This window comes from Lontra canadensis, unplaced genomic scaffold (assembly GCF_010015895.1).
Source record: "Lontra canadensis isolate GAN:19392208 unplaced genomic scaffold, GSC_riverotter_1.0 scaffold9, whole genome shotgun sequence".
In the NCBI taxonomy this organism is placed as follows: Eukaryota; Metazoa; Chordata; class Mammalia; order Carnivora; family Mustelidae; genus Lontra; species Lontra canadensis.
The window spans coordinates 11,534,903-11,557,212 of record NW_022631003.1 but is presented as its reverse complement, the minus strand read 5'-3'; the positions used below and the strand labels follow the sequence as shown (position 1 = coordinate 11,557,212).

Genomic DNA, 22,310 nt, shown 5'->3' with positions numbered 1-22,310 from the left:
AGGTGGAGAAACAAACACAAAGGCAAGCAATTATAATAGTGCATAAAACAAAGCACAGGCTATTAGTGGAAGCACATAAAAAAGGGCACCTAAACCAGACTTAGGGAAGGTTGCTGGAGGAGAGTAATATCTAAAGAGAGTTCCTTTTTTTAATAATTAAATTCAATTAATTAACATATAATATATTATTAGTTTCAGAGGTAGAGGGCAATGATTCATCAGCCTTATATAACACTCAGTGCTCATTACATCAAGATCTAAAGAGACTTCTAAAGAAATATTTTAATGGAAGGAAGATTACACTCTCAATAAATGTATTATACTGTTTCATTGCTTTAAAATTCTTGGGTACAGGCATGTCAATGTTTTCAGATATTAGCAATTCTGAAATCTTCATGAATCTGAACATTTTAAATTTGTCTTTGCAGCTCAGGGGCCCAGTGACACTCTGGAGAACCCAGTGCTGGATACAAGTCTGCTGGAGGAATTCTTGGGCAATGATTTTGATCTGGGGGTCTTGTAAGTAATGAAAGCACTGCTCTCTATTTGATGTTTTAAAAGTTATAAAATAATTAAATGAACTAGAAAGTGTTTCCTCCTATTCTATTTTCCAAAAGGACATGGATGGAGTCGGTATTGTTTCTTCTGTAAGTCACTGGCAGTTTTCCTGAGTGAAGTCTGCTGTCCCTGGAATTTTCTTTATACGAAGGTCCTCCTCTTCCAGTTCGGTATCTTTAATAGATACGGGGTTATTCGGGTTATCTGTCAGTACTTATCAGCTTGGGCAGTTTATTTCTTCCGGTGAATTTATTGATTTCATCTAAGTTGTCAAATTCACTAACATAAAGTTGCTCATCATATTCTCTTATTTTACTTTTAACATCTGTAGACTCTATAGTGATAATCCTTTTGTTCTTGATATCAGTAATTTGTGTCTTTTTTTTTTTTTAAAGATTTTACTTATTTATTTGACAGACAGAGATCATAAGTAGGCAGAGAGGCAGGCAGAGAGAGAGGAAGGGAAGCAGGATCCCTGCTGAGCAGAGAGCCCGATGCAGGGCTTGATCCCAGAACCTTGGGATCATGACCTGAGCTGAAGGCAGAGGCTTTAACCTACTGAGCCACCCAGGCGTCCCAGTAATTTGTGGCTTTTTCTTCTTGATCCTTCTCTCAAGAGGTTTATCAGTTTTCTTAACCTTTTGAAGATCCAGATTTTGATTAAATGTATATTCCTAATTGTTTTTCGTTTTGTGTTTTGTTGATTTCTGCTCTTATATTCTGATATTAACATAACTACTCCAGCTTTCTTTTATTTTTAATTTACATACAGTAACATTCAATTTTTATCCTGTATATAGTTCTGCAAGTTTTGACAAGTTCATAGGTTTGTAGAACTACTATCAGGACTAGCACAAACAATAGTTCCCTCACCTGAGACACTTCCCTTATGCTTCCCCTTAGTGATCAACCCCACCTCCTAGTGACTATTGATCAGTTCTCTGTCCCTATAGTTTTGCTTTTCTTGAATGTCACATAAATGAAATCTATGGGATAAACCATTTTTAGTCTGGTTTCTTTCACTAAGCCTAAAGTCTTTGATCAATAGTTCATTCCTTTTTATTGCTGGGAAAGACCCTATTGAATGTTTATAATTCAGTTTGGTTATCCAGTTACCCATTCAAGGACATTTGGATTATTTCCAGTTGGGGCCATTATGAATAGCTTGTATAAATATTAATGCCCAGGTTTTTAATGTGATCAAGAGTTTTAATTTCTGAGAGTACTATTTATTTATTTATTTATTCAAAATTTTTATTTAAATTCTAGTTGGTTAACATATAGTGTGTGTTGGTTTCAGGAGTAGAATTTAGTGCTTCATCACTTACATCATAAGAAGCGTTCATCATAAAGTGCCGTCCTTAATACCCATCACCCATTTAGCCCATCCCCACCCTCCTCCCTCCTCAACCTTCAGCTTGTTTTCTCTTTTAGAAAAGTCTCTTATGGTTTGCTTCTCTCTCTCTCTTTTTTCCCCTTTCCATATGTTCATCTGCTTTGTTTCCTAAATTCCACATATGAGTGAAATCATGTGGTATTTGTCTTTCTCTGACTTATTTGACTAGGATAATATACTCTAGCTCCATCCATATCGTTGCAAATGGCAAGATTTCATTTTTTCATGGCTGGGTAATGTTCCATTGCATGTATACACACACACACACACACACACACACACACACGCCACATTTTGGCTATTGTTGATCATGCTGCTATACACATCGGAGTGCATATGTCCCTTCAAATGTGTATTTCTGTATCCTTTGGGTAAATACCCCATAGTGCAATTATTGGGTCATAGGATTCTTCTACTTTTAACTTTTTAAGGAACCTCCATGCTGTTTTCCAGAGTGGCTGCTGCAGTTTGCATTCCCACCACCAGTGTAAGAGGGTTCCCTTTCCTCTGCATCCTCACCGACATCTGTTGTTTCCTGTGCTATTAATTTTTAGCCATTCTGACTGGTGTGAAGTGGTATCTCATTGTGGTTTTGATTTGTATTTCCCTGATGAGTGATGTTGAGCATCTTTTCATGTGTCTGTTAGCCATCTGATGTCTTCTTTGGAAAAATGTCTATTCGTGTCTTTTGTCCATTTCTTGTTTCCTTCTTCCTTCCCTCCCTCCCTCTTTCCTTCTCTCCCTTCCTTTTTTCCCTTCTTCCTTCCCCTTCATTCTTTTTAAAATAGTTATTTATTTGAAAGAGAGAGAGAGAGCACATATACATGAGTTGGGGGAGAGGCAGAGGGACAGAATCTTCAAGTAGACCCCCACTGAGTGCAGAGCCCAATGCAGGGCTTGATTCATGACCTGGGCTGAAATCAACAGCCAGAAGCTCAACTGACTGAACCACCCAGAATCCCCTCTTCTGCCCATTTTTTTAACTGGATTATTTATTTTGGGGTGCTTTGTTTGATAAGTTTTTCATAGATTTTGGATACCCACCCTTTATCAAATAATGTGATTTGTAAATATCTTCTCCTATTCCATAGGTGTCCTTTTAGTTTTGTTGATTGTTTCCTTCACTGTGCAGAAGTGTTTTTGTTTTTTTTTTTTTAAATCTTGATGAAGACTCAATGGTTCATTTTTGCTTTTGTTTCCCTTATTTCCTGAGACGTGTCTAGTAAGAAGTTGCTACAGCCAAGGTCAATGTTCTCTTCTAGGAGTTTGATGTTTTCCTGTCTCAAATTTAGGTCTTCCATCCATTTTGATTTTATTTTTGTGTATGGTGTAAGCAAGTGGTCTGGTTTCATTCTTCTGCATGTTGCTGTCCTGTTTTCCCAACACCATTTGTTGAAGAGACTCTCTTTTTCCCATTGTGTATTCTTTCTGTTTTGTTGAAGATTCATTGACCATATAATTATGGGTTCATTTCTGGGTTTTTCTGTTCTGTTTAATGGATCTATGTGTCTTTTTGTGCCAGTACCATACTGTCTTGATAACTACAGCTTTATAATATAGCTGGAAATCTGGAATCATGATATCTCCAGCTTTGCTTTTCTTTTTCAGGATTGCTTTGGCTATTCGGGGTCTCTTGTGGTTCTATACAAATTTTAGGATTGTGAAAATCTAGCTCTGTGAAAAATGCTGGTGTTATTTTGATAGGGTTTGCATTAAGTGTGTAGATCGTTTTGGGTAGTATAGACATTTTAACAGTGTTTGTTTTTCTAATCCATGAGCATGGAATGTTTTTCCATTTCTTTGTGTCCTCTTCAATTTCTTTCATAAGTGGTCTATAGTTTTCAGAGTATAGATCTTTCACTTGTTTGGTTAGGTGTACTCCTAGGTATCTTACTGTTTCTGGTGAGATTGTAAATGGGATCAATTCCTTCATTTCTTTTTCTGCTGCTTTATTATTCATGTATAGAAATGCAACAGATTTCTCTATGTTGATTTTCTATCCTACAGTTTTAGGGAATTCCTGTGTCAGTTCTAGCAACTTTTTGTTCAGGTTTTCCTGCATAGAGTATCATGTCATGTGCAAATATTGACAGTTTGACTTCTTCCTTGCCAATTTGGATGTCTTTTATTTCTTTTTGTTGCCTGATTGCTGAAGCTAAGACTTCTAATACTATGTTAAATAGTAATGGTGAGAGTGGACATTCCTGTCTTGTTCCTGACCATGGAGGAAAATCTCTGTTTTTCCTCATGAGAATCTGAGGATAATATTTGGAATGAAGTCTGATGGGTGATATTTTAAGTATAAGCTTAACTTTATAGAAATTGCCAAATTTTCTAGAGCAGCCATATCATTTCCCATTACCACTAGCAGTGTGTATGACATCTGGTTTCTTCTCTTCATTGCCAGTTCTTGGTTTTATCAGTTTAGAAAATTTTATTATAGCCATTCTACAACAAAAAGCCATTCTGCAGTGGTATCTCATTGTGTTTTAACTTGTGTTTTCCTAATGACTAATGATGTTGAATATCATTTTGTGTGCTTGTTTGCTATTTTTGCATTTTCTTTGGTATAATTTCTGTTCAAATTTTTTGCCTATTGGAGTTTTCTTACCTTTCAGTTTAGAGAATTGTTTAATATTCGGGATATAAGAACTTTGCTAGGTATGTGATATGCGAGTATTTTCTCCCAGTCTGTAACTTAAGTTTTCAATTTTAACAGTATCTTTCCCAGAACAAAAGTTTATAATTTTGATAATGTGCAACTTATCTTTTCCAACATAGTTTATGCTTTATATCTAAGAAATACAGATATTGCCTAATCTAAGCTTCCCCCAATTTCCTTCTGTTTTCTTCTAAAAGTGTTAAAGTCTTACACTTTACATTTAGGCCTATGATCCATTTTGAATTAATTTTTGTATAAAGTTTGAGATATAGGTTGAGACTAACTTCTTTGTGTATGGATGTCCAATTATCCAGATTTATTTGTTAAATAACTTAGAAAAGTTATTAAATTAAATTAATTTTACACTGTAGTAAAAAATCAGTTGACCATATTTGTATAGATCTATATCTAGACTCTCTACTGTTCCATGGATCTTTGTGCTTGTCATTTTGCCAATACTACACTATCTTGACTACTGTACTTTTATTAGAAGTCTTGAAATCAGATAGTGTAAATGCTCCAAGTTTGTCTTTTTTCAAAACTGTTTTGGTTATTTGTTCCTTTGATTTCCCAATATTATGATTAGCTTATTGATATCTGTGCAATTGTGCTAAGATTTTGATTAGGATTGTGTTAAGTCCAGAGATCTATATGCGGAGAACTGATATCTTAGCAAAATTGAATCTTCCAGTCCATCGACATGGTAAATGTCTCCATTTGTTTAGTCCTTCTTTGATATCTTTCATCAGTGTAATATAGATTCCAGCATGTAAATGTTACACATTTATCTAAATATTTCATGTTTCTCTTTGAGCTATTGCAAATAATAATTCCCCTCCCCCCACAAATTTTAGGTTCCAATTATTTACTGCCAACATATAAAAATAGTATGATATTTATAAATTAAATTTGGGTCCTGCAATCTTAATGAAGTCATTTATTAGTTTTAAGAGCTTTTTAAATAGATTTTTGGGGATTTTCTGTGTTTACAATGATGTCACCTGCAAATTGGGACTGTTGTATGCCCCAAACTCTATGCTTCTATTTTTTTTTAAGATTTTATTTTTTTATTTGAGAAGAGTGTGGTTGCACACATGCACGAGCAAGGGGAGGGACAGAGGGGGGTGGGAGAGGGACAAGAAGACTCTGCACTGAGCATGGAGCCTGACTTGCGGCTTAACGCCACGACCCTGAGATCATGACCTGAGCCAAAATCAGGAGTCAGACACTGGATCAACTGAGCCACCCAGGCACTGCTAGGCATAGTTTTCTTTGAGATTATATTGTTTGGGATTATATTGTTTTTGAGTTTGTAAATTTATAATTTTTAGTACATATGGAAAGTTTTCAGGTATTATTTCTTCACATTTATTTTTCTGTACCAATGTCTTTCTTACCTCTTTTTAAGACTCCAGAGACACAAATGCTAGACCTTTGATACTGTGCATAGTTTCCTGAGTCTTAGTTGATTTTTTTCAATCATTTTTCTCTCTGATATTACAACTGGATAATTTCTGTTGATCTGTCTTCAAGTTCACTGACCTTTCCCTGTCAGCTCCATTTTGTTATTGAGCCTATTTTGGTATATGTGTACATGCCCTCTTCCCTCTCCCCCATGAAAGAGTGAAACCAGACTTGAATCTCAGCAATGAGGAAACCCATTTGTGGATATTTCTGGTACCTGGCTCTTGCTGCTCTTTGATGACAAGAACATCCTTGTCGAATGACCACAGGATGAAGGGAAGCTCAGCATTTTGAAAGCTAGTTAAACACAAACACACACACACAGCTAGTGGGTAGCTTGATGTATGAGCCCACACTCTGAGTTGGCTCTTCTGCTCTAGGCACTGTGTGGGCTGAACTCAGACACTAATTGCCCCTGTACCTTCCCTCACATTCCCTTTCGCTCCATCCAAACCACTGGTGTGAATTCCTGTGGAAAGAGTGGGCAGTATGTATCCTTACCATCTCTGGCCTGAAAACAATCTGCCAGAAGTTGTCTAGTCTCTCTTCCATGTAACTGCTCCTTTAGAGAAGGTATAGCTGATTGTACCAGTGTTCTGTTTAATCATCTGGATCACTTTTACAAGTCACAGAAAGAACTTTTAGCTGTTTGGTGGGGAGACGTGAACAAAAGTCTCATTCGAAGAATTTGTTTTCTTATCTGGGAAGGCTGAAATCTGCCATACAGTTGTAGTTTCCATGATAATCATGGTCTTTCCTATAGGACCAGAATTATCTCCTTAGAGGCTATCACTATGGATTTGCCCAACCAAATTCATTCTCTACCTTCAGGGGTGGTTGGGTATAAGAGAGGTAGAGGGGGGAGTTAATATTGTTGATCATTTATCAAGTGTTGGGCAATGTGCTTCACAATTTTTACACATTCATTTATATAATTACATATCTGATTTTACACATTTCATTCTCTGAACAAATTTGCAAACAAACTATAAAACATAGATGATATTATAATAGGGAGGTGCAAAGAGAGTAAAGTAACTTTCCACAGGTCAGTATGTGGCACAACTGGGATCCAAATGTGCCTGGCTCTACACATGACCTTTCCTCTCTGTGCAGCTTTTATATTAATTAGGTGGTATTTGGGAGGAATGTGAACCTCAGGGAAATACATTCAATGTATCTAAAATGATCTGACAAAGGATGTGACTCAGGATGGGTCTAAGCCAGTTTGCAAAGATGGTCAGAGTTCATGCCCAATCAAGAAAAGTCTGGTAATCAGATAGATACCCTGACATTGCTTGATAAAAACCGCTTGGGTGCATGCAGTTAAGTGAGGCTGTGATAGCAGTCTGAGCAAGAACGAGCGGAAACAGCTCTGGTCCATCCACGCCCATGGGGCTGTTCAGCTGGCTCAGTGATCGTTACATCTGTACAACCCATTCAAATACTCCAAGTGTTGACTATTTCTAAACACCTGGCTCTTTTTTCAGGTTAGTTGCATTCCTCCTAGCAGCCCTGAGAAGTAGGTTTTCTTGTCCTCCTAGCGGCCCTGAGATGTAGGTTTTCTTGCGTCAGCTCACAGCTAATCAGCAGCGGAGCTAGGATTCACACCTAAGTTTATGACCAGTCTTCAGTCACTTCCCCTCTACTGCATTGCCTGTGAATTGTGCTTTTAAAAAAATATCAGTGACGACTCTTTGCTGAAATGATCTAAGAGACCATGAGGCTGCAAAATTGATGAGACTCAGTTTGAATCTCATAGGGAGATTTTCACATCTCAAATATATTAAAAAATGGAATTGTTGGCCCTGTAAAACAGATGCCCCTAGATGCTCTATGGAAAATTGGTCCCATGAGATGCTGTGGGGGGAAACCAAAAGTTCCATTGTGAGTGAATAAGCTTATGAGTCACTGGCTTAAACAAAGCTAAATACACTTTACTGCAGGACTTTTCAGAGACTTTGTTATACTAATATACAACTGGAGAAGAGAAATGGTATACAGTTTTTCTCAAATTTATTTGGCCTTGGACCCCCTTTGGAAGGGAGGTACCCATGCATGAGCATTGGGATACACCCCTCAGGACTTTCTCATCTTTCTGTGTGACTCTAATCGGTGTGTTGAGCTAAGGGGAAGTCCTGTCAGCATGTGAAAAGTTCTGAATATTGTCCTTAACCCTTTGTTTCCTTGTGTAGCAGAGTACAGGGCAGCTGTCGGCCCAGGAGCAACAGGCTGAAGTCCTCTGATTTCCCTAGATTAGCCAGCCAGTTACCTACTAGGTAAATAGGTGAGCTCTGGTGGACCTACTGGGAAATGTCTAAATGTGGAGAGCTTCTTGAAGGAAGGTGGATTTAGATATTTAGGGGATAGCATAGAACCCTGGAGGTTGCAGGGAAAAAGGACAAGAAATGTGTGTGTGTGTCTGTGTGTCTATAGAAGGAAGACTCCAGAAAAGAGACTAGTGAATCTTAAAACAGGCTTTGTTTCCCTCAAAAATGCCCAGAGGTTCACCTGCTTCCTTTCTTTACTCAAAGTGTGGGTCAGGGAGCAGCACTAGTCTGACCTGGAAGCTAGAAATGTAACATCTCAGACCTTCCCTCAGAAAAGCTGAATCAGACTCTGCATTTTTACTAAGCGCCCCCAGAGAATGCGCATGTGCATTATAGTTTGAGAAGCCCTGCTTTAGGTCTCACAAACATGCCTCCATCCCCATCAGCTCCTATGTTCCAAACCAAATAAGTTGGTTTAGTTTGAGTAAGTGTGCTCAGTGGAGGTCATGTCATACTGAGCTTTAGGCTGGCCTTGGGGTCCTACCTGTGGAGTAAGAGGGAACTAACCAGCTGAGGGCACTGGGGTGACACCGATTCACAGGTTTGAATGGGTGACTTCACAGGAGGTGGAACTTAAAGACACATTAGGTCCATGAGGCATCCACTGAAGGTTTTATTTTATTTATCCTACTGGTTGAGCTTATTCTGAGTTTTACTTAGGACTTGGCTTATTGGGGTTGGACAGCAAAATGAGCTAGGAGTCAATGACCAGCTACACGCTTTTTTACTGCCACCAATGGAACCGGGCTGATAAGCTCTTTACTGTGGTGTTGCGAAAAGGGTGAGGTAACACGTGTAGTTCTGTGAGAAGAGCTTGTTAAAGGCTGTGTGAGTTCATTGACCAGTTTGACTCCTGGGTTCAAACTGATGCAGTAGGAGGAAGGCTAAACAGAATCCTGGGCTGAAACATTACTGGCGACATCTTGGTTCTAAAGATATTAATTAATATAGTAATTAATTTGATTAGGAGAGTCTGTTTAAATTACTATGTTTTTTAGAGCATTAATTCTGGTAGTAGACCATTTAATTCCAGCTTGACTAGTTGCTAGATGAATAATCTTTTTTAAGGTATGAAACCTCATGAAGCCTTAGTTCCATTGCCTACGGAATAGGGACAATAGTAGTACCTTTCCCCATGGTGGTAGTTGAGATTACATGAGATAACACATGCAAAGGGTGAGCTCGGTGCTTGGACCAGAGTGGGTTCTCTACAAAAGTTTATCTATTTCTAAAGCAACAGAAAGGAGTGGCAGTGGGAGGCTCAGGGTCCTTGCAGTTTGCCAATAAAGGACTAGAAGTGTGGGGTGGCATCTTGCTTCCTCTGTCCTGTCATGAAATTATTTTCTTGGGCTATGTTATCCACTGAAAACATTTCTGCCAAGGCCCTTTCTCATCCTAACTTTCAGGTGGTGGGTACAAACCCTAACCAAGCTTGATCAAGTGTTTCTTGTGTGCCTACAACATGTTCACCACTGGGACACTGTGCAGGACACACACATGCGCACGCACGTGTGCACACACAGTATTAAGATATGTTCTTAATGCAAATGTCCATGTGGGAGGATAAATCATATACATGAGAAATTGGAGAAATCATTTTCAATAACAACTATTTCTATAGTTGGGTGATGGAGTAATCTGTGAACAAAACAGATGAAATCCCTGTTAATAGTTTACCAAGGGCAGTATGGTGGGAAGCACCCTGCCCTGGCAGAGCACCCAGACATTTTTCTCTAAGTTGATGGTGCATGGTGAGAATAAAAGCACACTGATTTTTTGTAGGTGTAAGTATTGTTTTTAAATTCCCAAGAGACAATGTATTTCCTTATTGCCTTCTGCTGGGGTGAGACACTCCCATCCCTCTACTCTTGGTTCTCCACTGCTGTCATGCTGCTCTAGTGGGAAGAGAAAGACAATGGCATATAGTATAAAGTCATTCAGTAAGATGAAGAAAAATAAACATAAGGTAAGGGAGTAGGAAGAGGGGTGGGGGAAGACTATTATTTTAGATTAGATGGTCAGGAAAGCCATTTCTTAATATATGAATTTATATATGTAACATACTTAATGGCCATATGTAGTGTAAAAAAGCATTAATTTATATTTATTACATACCAACTCTATACCAAGCACTGTGTTGAGCTGAGCTCACTGTACAATAGAACTTTGGAGAAGGTGCAGTTGGTGTGTGAAGGCACTGGGGGAGTCATCAAAGAAAACTCAGGATTGGACTGTTGAATTGTGAATAGTCCCAGCTGGGTATTCACATGAAGCCCATGTCTTAATACTGTTATGGCCTACATAGTGCCTAGTATGGTCATGAGCATGTGGTAGGCACTCAACGACAACTTGATCAAGTCTGAGTGCTATCTGAAAGAAATATTGGCTGCTTTGGGCACAGCAAGCAGCTGTCATGGATATACATATATCTTAACCAGCTGGGAACAAGAGTCTATTTGGCATTCCCTCTTTTGGTTGCATGGCATTCAACCCCCAGGAGACTATATTTATCCATTTATCCTCCCAAACACAGTAACAAGTTCTATATCTTAGAGAGAGTTTAGAAGGCAAATTATTCATTTTTTATCCATAGCTAAGAATCTCTTGATTATTACAACTATTTCCTATGGAAGGGAGAGACAGAGATGGCCACTCAAGGAGTGACCCATGGTTCTATTACTTTCCAGGTCCACTTCACGGAAATCCCTTTGGCATAATAGACAAATTCAGAGCACGAAGACCAAAAACAGTCTAATATGCATGACTGGGATTCCTGATGTGATTGTGAGTAATGAGGAGATTACCTGTTCATAAACAGTCCCAAACAAGAGTGTTTTCCATAAAGTTAATTGCCTTTATTTTAACAATTTGCTCAGTTTCAAAGGTAGCTATCATTAATTCTTCCTTCAAATTCCCTGAAAAGAACTGCGAAATTTCTTTCAAACACTGTAAAATGCATTGAGCATGGAATTCAATGAAATAAAGGAGTAGCCGTGGTGAGTTTTGGAGCGGACAGTAAACTTCAAAGAAAACATTAAAAATTTCAAGATCTTGGGATGCCTGGGTGGTTCAGTCAGTTAAGCATCTGACTCTTGATTTGGCTCAGGTCATGATCTCAGGGTCCTGGAATCAAGCTCCTCATTGGATTCTGTGCTTAGCAGAAAGTCTGCTTGAGGATTTCTCTCCTTCTTCCTCTGCCCCTCCCCCACTCACACGCACGCATGCACACACACAAACACACACACACACACACACTCTCTCTCTCTCTAAAATAAATAAGTCTTTAAAAAAATTTTCCAAAATTGTCACTTTGAAACCATACCACATGTTGCTGTCACTCAACTAAAGGACCTTTGATTTTCCATGCATGCATTCCTGTATACAATAGGCCATGCCATATTTCTTGAGTGAGTTGATAAATTACTTGTGATTTTTAGATTTTATTATTACTGAATTCCAGTGGTGCCACTAATGTAAACGGAAACAACTGCCTAGAATCTTGAATGTGGATTTGTGATATCATAGAGTCAATCACAAAATTTAATTTGTAGTTCTACAGAAGTGACACATGCAGAATTTAAGAAGTCAAATGGTACTGTCTGTATATGGCTTACAATAAAAACCAGCAATTCTCATCTTCTCCATGATCATCAGTTTGCCTCTCCCAGAGGCAGATACTTTCCCATGCTTTTAGATATTTCTACCACTTTGTATCTAAATGCTGCTTTATATTGCTCTTCTTACTTTATATATTTTAAGAACTTAATATCATCTTCAGGGGAGATTTAACTTCTTATACCACATCTGACACCCATTTGTAGCACCAACCTCCCAATATCATAAAGTTCTATAAAAATTTTTGGTTGGGTCAATATCCAGGGCTTACATTATTATCACTATGTCTTCACATATCATTTATTATGATTATATTTTCTTTTTTGATCTTGTTTTTCTTGAACCCTAGCCTTCTTTTCATGGTTTTCTTGGCTTTGAATATAACTATCATTAATTCTTCCCACAAATTCTCTGAAGGGAACTGCAAAATATCTTTCAGTTCAAACACCTCAATTACTTTTCTTCTTAAAGAAATTTTTCAGGTGATCTTTGTCATTACTGATTTTTTTGTTCTATCAATTTGTACTACCTATTTTGTTCTACCAATTGAGAGAGGGATGTTAAAATCTCCAACTATGATTGTACAATTGTTTATTTCTCCTTTTAATTCTGTCAATTCTGATTCATGTATTTTGAAGTTCTGTTATTGGATATGTAAACAATCATGATTGCTATTTCTTCTTAATGAAAGAACTGTTATTATTATGGAATGAACCTCTTTATTTTTAGTAATAATCTTTATTTTGAAGTCTATTTTACTTATTCATGAAATCACTTCTGCCTTCTCATACCTTTTTTCTCCCATTTGTTTTCAACTTATCTGAGTCTTAAAATTTAGAGTGTTTCTTACAGATAACGTACAGTTGGTCTTGCTTTTTTAAAAAAAATCCATGCTTACAATCTCTGCCTTTTATTGGAGTTTTAGTCCATTAACACTTAATGTAATCACTGATAATGTATTTAATTGTGCCATTTTATTATTTGTCATCTTTTTATCCTTCCTATTTCTTCTTTGTAACTCCTTTTTACTTTATTTTGTATTATTTGAATAATTTTAGATCCATCTTATTTATTGACTTTAGCTATACCTCTTTGCATCATTTAACTTTTTTACAGTCTACTTGGAGTTAATGAATTAATATTGTATCACTTTATGTAAAATGTAGAAACTTACAACTATGTAATCTTATTTTATCCCCCACTGCCTTCCTCTGGGCTGTAGTTGTCATAAGTATTACACCTTCATACATTATAAGTGCTACAAGATAATACCACAATTTTTGCTTTAATCAGTCCTATGTATTTTAAATAAATTAAGAAAAAAAATGAAGTTGCATCAGATACATACAATTCTTTACTCTTTGCATTTCTTCCTAAAGTTTCAAGTTTCCATCTGATATAATTTCCTCTAGCCTAAATAATGTCTTTAACATTTCTTATTGTACATGTCTGTTTATGGTTTCACTTAAAAATTTTTTTTAATCTGACAGTATCTTTATTTTGCTTTTATTCTTGGAAGATATCTTCATCAGATATGAAATTCTAGATTGTCAGTTTTGATTTTCACTAGCACTTTAAAGATATTGTTGCACTGTCTTCTTACTTCTGGAGATTTTGATAAGAAGTCATTTGTCATTTGAACCACTATTACCCTACATATAATATGTTGTTTTTCTTTGGTTACTTTTGAAAATGTCTCTCTCTCTCTCTCTTTTTTTTTTTTTTTACTGATTTGACTCTGATGACCTAGGTGTGGTTTTCTCTATATTTATCTTAGGATTTGCTGAGTTTCTGGAACCTATAAATTTGTTTTTTTACTAAATTTGGGAAGGTTTTGTCATTATATCTTTAATTATTTTTCTGTTATATCCTCTCACGGTTCACAAATCTCTTTCTTTCCCTCTTTTAAGATTCATTTTTTCTTCTCTGTTCTTTAGACTGGTTTATACCTACTAATTTGTCTTCAAGTTCTTCTGTTACACCACTAAGTAATTTTTAAATTTTCTGTTTTTATTTTCATTTCTAGTTTTATTCAGTTCTAGAATTTCCATTTAGTTCTTTTTTAGTTTCTATTTTTTGCTGAGATTTTGTATTTTTTATTCTTTACAAACACATTATCTTCTACTTTATTAGGCTTAGTTACAACAGCTATTTTTATAATGGCTGCTGCTAAAATATGAATTTATCTACTAATCCAATATCTGGATCGTTTCTGGGTTGATGTCCACTAACTGTTCTTTTCCTCAAGGCTAGGCTACATTTTCCTGCTTCCTCATTTGTTGAGTAACCTTAACTGTATTCTAGACATTTTGAATGTCTGGATTTTTTTTTTTTTTAATTTCCTCTGAAAAGTATATATATACATCTGTTTTACCAGGCAGTTACTTTCCTTAAACTCAAATGATAAACCCTGTCTCTTGGGCAGTAACTTAAATTTTAGTTCAGTTTTGTTTGTTCATTCATTTTGCCTTATTTATTTATTTATTTATTTTTGGTTGGACTATGTGCAGTCAGCCGCGTATATTGATGGCTCAGGAGTCTGACAGACTCTTGGCCAGAGTTTTTACACAGAATCTATAGGGTTCCCCTCTCTGAATCTCTTTTTCCCAAGATTCCCCTTTCACTTTAAGAGGCTGTTTGTCCAAACTCTGTTCTCTGGTTCCTTAGGTCAGAAAATTTGTGTGTTTCTATTGGAGTTTTAGCTGGTCTGTGGTTCTGCCTTCAACTGGCCCTGAGGCTAAAAGCTATAAACAGGTAACCCTCCTTATGCTATTACCTTCATCTAAGTTTCAGTGTCCCCCCAGAATCCTCTTGCTCTTGTCCACTTTCCAGTATTTTTAGGCAGAGTTTTAAAAAAATTTTCCAGAGTTCATAGTATGAAAAGGTCAAACTGGTAGGAGCTTACTAGTGATATCAGAAGCAGAAGAGCTCTTTGTGGATTTGTTTTTGTTTTTGCTTTGTTTTATTTGCATCCCTTCTTTATCTAGCTGCTTGTTCTTTGTCTTTAACGTTAAAGGTTTCTGGAAATGTCTGATCCTTCATCTTTTGTTCTGTTTAAGATGTTCTACTTGCAAGCCATTATTCTCAAAGGCTGTAGAGTGATTAAGCCGTGATTGGCCATTTTGAGCGGTAACTTCAAAATCTTATTTTTTCCCTTGAGGACATTCAATTTTTCTGGGGAACAATCTTCCAATTTCTTACTGCAGGAAATCTGCCTGGATGCCTGCAAATTTAAGTTGAGGAAGGGTCTCAGGGTTCAGCATTTAGACTTTCATTGAATCCTTCCATTTTTAGCTCAGTAGCTTTACAGTCACCCTGGAATCTGTTTCTCCAGAGAGTAAACCCTTTCAACTTCCCTTGGGCTGAGGAAGGTAGTTGTTGAGCTGTACAGGTTGGGAAAGCTAATCTAAGGGTCCAACTGTTCCTTAAGCAAACTTTCAACTTTTTGTTTTCAGCTCCAACTTCCTCCTGAATTCAGAGATTTCTAGTGACTCCAATGTCTTGGGCTTTTCTGGAGTTATTTTAAAATTGGATAATCTCTTGGGGCGCCTGGGTGGCTCAGTGAGTTAAAGCCTCTGCTTTCAGCTCTGGTCATGATCCCAGGGTCCTGGGACTGAGCCCTGCATCCGTAGGGAGCCTGCTTCCTCCTCTCTCTGCTTACCTCTCTGCCTACTTGTGATCTTTGTCTGTTGAATAAATAAATAAAATCTTTAAAAAAATAAAAAATAAATAAAATTGGATAATCTCTTGTTGACTGTGTCCCTTCTGCCATCTCCAGGCAGTCTTGTTTTTGCTTTTACTGTTCTGTTAATTCAGTTACCATCTCTCCTACTTCCGTCTGCCGCAGTGTTATTAAAATACAGTCTGTTGTGCTCTCTGCACATGTACTCTATGTCCTTTTGAGTTTACTCCTCTTTATTCCTGTAGTTTCATTTTTGGTGGTGTTTTTGTAGGAAGGTGGCATTGCTGGAGGAAGGTTTTCTCTTCCTTTATTCATAAAGAGTGAATAAATTATAAAGGATCAGTTTGAGGAGAAAACCTTACTTTTCTAGTAAACAAATAAAAATAGACTTTTCATTGTATGAGGTTAAAATCTTAAATCAACCAAGAAAAACAGGATAGCTTACTCTCTAGCAGGAGAATCAAGTGGACAGTGGTGGTACTTATGAATGCCTTAGAATCATGGAGTTTCTGAGCCATAAGGAACTTGCAGGTTTTTGGGAGAGAAAATTTCACTTTTTAGTGGTGGTACTCATTTTTTTCATAAAGAGATTGTACTTGCACCTCAATATATAAAACAGGAAAAGTTATGAATTTTTTTTCCCCCAGACATTTAAGTTTTTTCTTTTGTAAAACCACTGAGCTCATTCCAAGAGCTTTGGGATTTCCCCATGTACAGATGGAAAACCATTGCTTTGGTGATGACATTTTATAGGCTGTTAGCCCAAACAGGGTGCACAACCATCTCTCTGGTGTAAGTGTTTGAAATGTTTAGAAACAACAATACTGTTAATTAAACTATAATAAATAAACTGTATATATATAAGTGTATATATATATATAAACTATAACTGAGCATGAACTCTGGGGATGTTATGTTATGGGTTTTATACACAGTATCTCTTTTAATTCTCACAAGGATGCTAGGAGGAAGGCATGATGGTTATTCCCATATTGCAGGTGAGGGAACAGAAGCCTGGAGAGACTAAGATCTTGGTCGTGGATACACAGCTAGGCAGTGGAAAAGCTGGGACCCAAACCCAGTTTGGTCTGCCTCAAAACCCATTTACTTAACATGCTACACTAGGCGTGATATGGTGGGCTCTGGGCCCCACAGTGTACTGTGCGCACAGTACTCAGGGCTGTCTCCCATTTGTGACAGAGCTATAATGACGGAACAGGTCACAACAAAAAGCAATGTATGTCTCTAATCCTCAGGCAGCAGCAGCTCCCCGATACTCCACCCTATTCCGCATCAGACTCCTGTTCTCCTCCACAGATGCAAGGTGAGTGCACTCTGCCGCCCGCACACCTTGCCATGTCTGCTGGGACGCTGGGCTGTCAGAAAGAGAGGCCCTTCTCACCGATGTGTTCCCCCAGGTGCTTGCTGCCCGGCCACGAGACCCGCAGCCGCAGCCGGGAGGACTCCAGCTACTTCTCTCCACTCTGCAGCTGCTGCCCGGATGCTCCCTGCACACCTGCCGCAGAGCTCCTGTGAAGTGAGCAGCTCTGCCCACGGCCTCGGCAGCTCTCGCCACTGCTACCCGGACACCAGTCATCTTCCAACCCCCCCGGACCGATGCATGTCCTCCCATCCGGGGATAAGCCGTCTTTACCATCAGCAGCCTCTGTGCCACAGCCCTGGGTAAAGGGCAACATATTTAGTTATAAAAGACCTCAGAGCAGCCGGCACCCCACGCAGTGCCGGTAAAGCATGAATCGTGGCGTTCTCTCCAGGAGGTGGCGGTGTTGAGACATATATCAGACACAGGAAGCTCTCCTCCCCGCAAACCACCCTCCGGCCCCGCCCCCTCGGCTCTGACCATTTTTTAACTAAAACCCCACAAACCCAAAGTCCTTATTCAGTGGAAAGTTAAAATGTCAGAAATGTATGGGGGCATTCCGAGCAAGGGAAAAAGCACTGTTTGCATTTGCAGCCTCAGCTATAATACGCAAGTGATTTGTGAATGAGCTCTCAGAAAAATACCTTTTGATTAAGCATTAACTTAATATTTTTTCTTCCCCCTCTTTTCCTTCTTCTTCTCCTTCTCTCTTCCATTCCTCCTGAATCTAAAGAATGGCAGAAAGAGTAAAGGTCCTCAAAAATTGTGACAAAATTCCATGTGAAAAAAATTTCAGGTGTAAAATGTATACCCATTTTATATACTTCTATTTTATATATGTATATTCTATAGTTTAAGTTCCTGTCTTTGTCTCAATGAGTCCTCTGCCTATATAGTCAGTTTATTTTTCAAGCAGGTGAATCTCAGATCTACTGGCTATTGGAAAGCTATGTTTCAGACTAGTAGGGCTCATGGGGTAGGTGCACTCACGTACAACCTTGTGGTCCTGAGGATCAGGACCAGGACTCAAGGAGTCTTAACCAACTACAGCTAGTTTTAAGAAGGCTGAGAGCGGACACCTGGGAAACGGAATCTGATTTCATGTAACACGGAGAGCAAAAACTCCTAACCTTCATCCTGGGTTCTTGATTCTAGAGCCTCATTGCCACCTACCAAGAAGAGAAAGTGCACACAGGCGCTGGAGGACTCCGGGGACTGTCACGTGTGGGCCCACCACTCCAGACCAAGTGAGCCAACCCGGGTCCGGTCACTGCTTTCACCATTAAGTCAGGGATTTTTTTTTTTTTTTTTTTTTTTACTAGCCTTCTAGTAACCCTGCAAAATTATTGTCTCTTTCACAGAAGGGCAAGGGTAAGCCCTGGGAGTTTCTTTCTTTCCTCTTGACACAATGTTTCATGTAGTCTTAGGTGGGGTCATGCAGGTGCTCCTAGGGAGAGACGCCATTTTCTCTCTCTCTCTCTCTCTCTCTCTTTCTCTCTCTCGCTGGTGGAGAGGAAATGCAAATGTCCTTTTGATTTTAGGGGCAATATGTCTCAGAGGACATAGGATCCAAGCCAGTGGGAGCTTGCAACGTGGCAGCACGTTCAAGAGCTGACTGCTGTGCTATTGTTCAGGCCCTTGTAGTCCTTCTCGACCTCATTGCGCACACAGATAAAATAGGGGCCTGGGTAAAATGCAGGATGTGATTCAGTACGCCTGAGATGGGGCCTGAGGGTCTGCACCCCTAACAAGCTCCCAGGGCTAACGGAGCTGCTGGCTCATGGAAGCAGACTTTGGAGGATTTCTCCAGGGGAGCAGAAAGGTAGAGAGTTGATGTACTCTACTAGCGCTCGCTTCAGGTTAGTGCGTTCCAAGTAGATCTTTGAGATTTTGTGAGGTCATTTCAGAAGTCTTTCAGCAGAATCCTACGATGCGCAAGTGGCCAGACTACCTTATTTTTAGTGTTATGTAACAGGTGACACATCATGTTTTCAGCTTAGAGACCTCTTCAAGCTGTGAACAAATTGGAGTTTTAGAGTCTGCAGCCTGGAACTTCCAGAATGAATGCTATGGCACTTAATAGGCAAAAGGATGAGACTCCAAGCCTCCTCTATTAACTGCCGTAAATAATGAGAGGTGGGCAGTATGAATAGCAGCCTAGACTCAGGGTACATCACTTTTACTACCCTGAATCAGCTTGGCCGGACGTTCAAGATTTCTGTTTGGGGGCTCCCCTTCCCACTATTGTCCCCAAACTCCAGGGCTTTCTACTGCCCTGGAAGGTGATGCCGGTGGCTTCCTCACCTGCTTGTGTTGTTGCCTTTTTCTTTCCTGGCCTCGTGATTAGAGCTGGTCCTCTGCTTGCCTGTTGGAGCCAGCTGGTCCTTTCAGGGATGTCCGGCCTCAACTTCAGCATGGCTGGAGGATCCTCCAGCCAAGGCCCACACGTGGCTGCCTCTTGGCCATGGGGTGGTAGAACCATACTGGGCATCCAGCTCTCGCATGAACCAAACCTCTCACTGCCTCCTTTTCTTTCACATGGACCCACCCTGGCCAACGGTTGCTTGGTTTCTCTTATTCAATCCTTGAAACAGAAAATGTTAACTAAAGTCTCCTTTAATATAGAGCTCACCACCCAGCTTCCTTATGCGAGTGTACTCTGATTTCATCAAGAATCCTTACATCTAGCCTGCAGCTTCTATGTGATTCTCAAACACAAAAGGCTGAGTAAATTTCTAGCCAGACGAAGGGACCATCTGTTCACTCTCCCACAGATGCACCAGCCCACTGGGAGAACTGGGCAAGTCACCCAAACCTTCCAAGCGTTTCCTCATCAGACCAGATTGCTGTTCAAACCCTACTGGCCATTTCGGGGTTAAGCTCCATCCTGTGGTGATTTTCTGCTGCCCGTCTCTGGAGAGGACATTGATTTTTCACCATTTCCAGAGAAAATCATGAAAGAGTAACTGACATGTCTAGCAGATAGGAAACCTTGAATCCCTTGTTTAAGTCCTATTCGAATGAAGGTCACTGAAAAGCTGACTAAAGATAATTGACTCTGGACAATCGTTCCAGAATGTAAATGAACATTTTCCCAGGGCCGGGCAGGGGGTGGTGAGGCAAAAATCCAAATGCTATGTTTTCATTACAGTTTATATTTTCAGCAGAAGTTTTCTAGTTTTGATGTGGCAGAGGCCAAGGGTTTTTACAAAGGTCCTGGGGAAATGGCACATGGGAGGAAGAAGGAGGAGCCTAGGCTGGTAGTCTTACTGAGCAGGGATTTTGATAGGAGGACGTGTTCTAAATCAATCAGGAAGCCTTTCTGTGACCTTCTCCCAAGCAGTTCACTTTGTCCAAGGGTTCTAAGATTCCCATTTATAGGCTCATAACGTAGAATCACTGGGCTGCTGGGGACAGATGTAAAATCTTGCTAAGAGAGAAAATAGCTCTTACTAGATGTTTCCAGCCCCACATAGTCTAGACCCCGTATACGAGAGGGTCCCTGCTTCCATTTCACCTGAATCCCAAATATAAGGTGGTTCATGGATTCATATGGTTTGAACCTCAAATATGAAAGGGTTTTTTCAGCCCCAGAGTGGTGTTCTTTGGCCTGCAGGAGAGGTGCCCTGGCTGAGTTCACATTGTAAAGTCAGAAAAATTGTCTTTCTCATCTCAGCAAGTAGGTACTTTCTGAGACTGTTTTTTTTTTTTTTTTAAGATTGATTTATTTCAGAAAAATTGAGAGTGGAGAGCGAGCACCGGGAAGTGGGGCAGGTGGGGGTGGGCAGAAAGGGAGGGAGAGGGACAAGAAGAAACCACGCCGAGTGGCTGAATCTCAGGACCCTGAGGTCACCACCTGAGCTGAAACCAAGAGTTAGATGTTTAAGTGACTGTGTCATCCAGGTGCCCTGAGACTGACTTTGCTCGATTATCAAATAAGAATCATAATTTCTACTTCACCCATTTCTAAGATTTTTTATGTATTTATTTATTTAAAAATATTTTATTTATTTATTTGACAGAGAGAGAGAGATCACAAGTAGAGAGGCAGGCAGAGAGGGAGGGTCGGGGAAGCAGGCTCCCCGCTGAGCAGAGAGCCCCATATCGGGTTTGATCCTAGGACTCTAAGATCATGAACTGAGCTGAAGGCAGAGGTTTTAAACCACTGAGTCACCCAGGCGCCCCATCTAAGATTTTTTAAAAAGTAATGCATAAAAGAATATTTTGAAAGGCGTTAAAATGCAAGCTATAAGTTTTTCTGAAAGGTGGGAACTTGGTCAGTTTGCTGCTTTCACACTTGCATTCCTCTTCTGCTACATGTTCTTAAGACATCCTCAGTGTAGCACGAAGGGAAGAGGAGGGTTTGAACCCTGTCTCTCCCACTTAACAGCTGTGACACTGAGCAAGTTATTTCAGGTGGTCAAACCCCAATTTCCACACTTGTTAAATGACATTAGGAATCCTGATCTCATAACCTCTCTGTAATCAGTTTGGTTGCATGGACTAAAGCACATCCTATGACCTAGTGGTTCCACTGCTGGTAATAATGCCTAGCAGAAGTGTGCAAATACACCCACTAAAAGACACACACAAAAATGTCCATAGCAGTGTTACTTTTAATAACCACAAACTGAAAATAACCCAAATGACCATCCAAGGCAGGACAAATTGTGTTATTTTCCTACAGTAATGGAAATAAACAAATGACTGCCATTTGCAATAATAATGAGTGAATCTCATAAACATAATGTTGGGCAAAAGAAGCCAACACATAAGCCTACATATCATGTAATTCCACTTCTCTACACTCCTCTATGGTTTTAGATTTCAGAATAGTGATTTGTCTTGGGCAGAAGAAAGTAGTAGCTGGAAGAGGGCATGAGGGTAACTTCTAGAGTGCTGGACATGCCCTATTTCTTGGCCCAGTGAAAGTTACCCAGTATAATTCATTTTATTTAAAAATATCAAATTGTGTACTAGTGCTCTGTATATTTTTCTTTATGTATATTATACTTCAGAAAAGAAAGTTTATTGAAAAAAGGCACCCTTACCTTGAAGAGTTGATGAGAAATTATGTCAAGTGTCTTGATACACTTGGGGACAGTGCCCGTGTTACAAAAAGTACACAGGAGGGCACCTGGGTGACTTAGTTTGTTAAACATCTGCCTTTGGCTCCAGTTATGATCTCAGGGTCCTGGAATCGAGTCCCATATCAGGCTCTC

At 39.3% G+C, this 22,310-nt stretch overlaps 1 protein-coding gene across 1 annotated transcript in view; it reads left to right on the top strand.

The window, feature by feature from the left end:
* The first annotated feature begins 446 nt into the window (after positions 1-446).
* MYRFL (myelin regulatory factor like) overlaps positions 447-22,310 on the top strand; it is a 97,516-nt gene continuing 75,652 nt past the window's right edge. Inside the window, exons 1-5 of the mRNA XM_032854830.1 lie at positions 447-519; positions 11,098-11,194; positions 16,964-17,031; positions 17,126-17,390; positions 18,244-18,335. Of these exons, the coding sequence (XP_032710721.1) occupies positions 17,025-17,031; positions 17,126-17,390; positions 18,244-18,335 (364 nt within the window). The 5' untranslated portion in view covers positions 447-519; positions 11,098-11,194; positions 16,964-17,024. The remainder of the gene's footprint in view (positions 520-11,097; positions 11,195-16,963; positions 17,032-17,125; positions 17,391-18,243; positions 18,336-22,310) is intronic.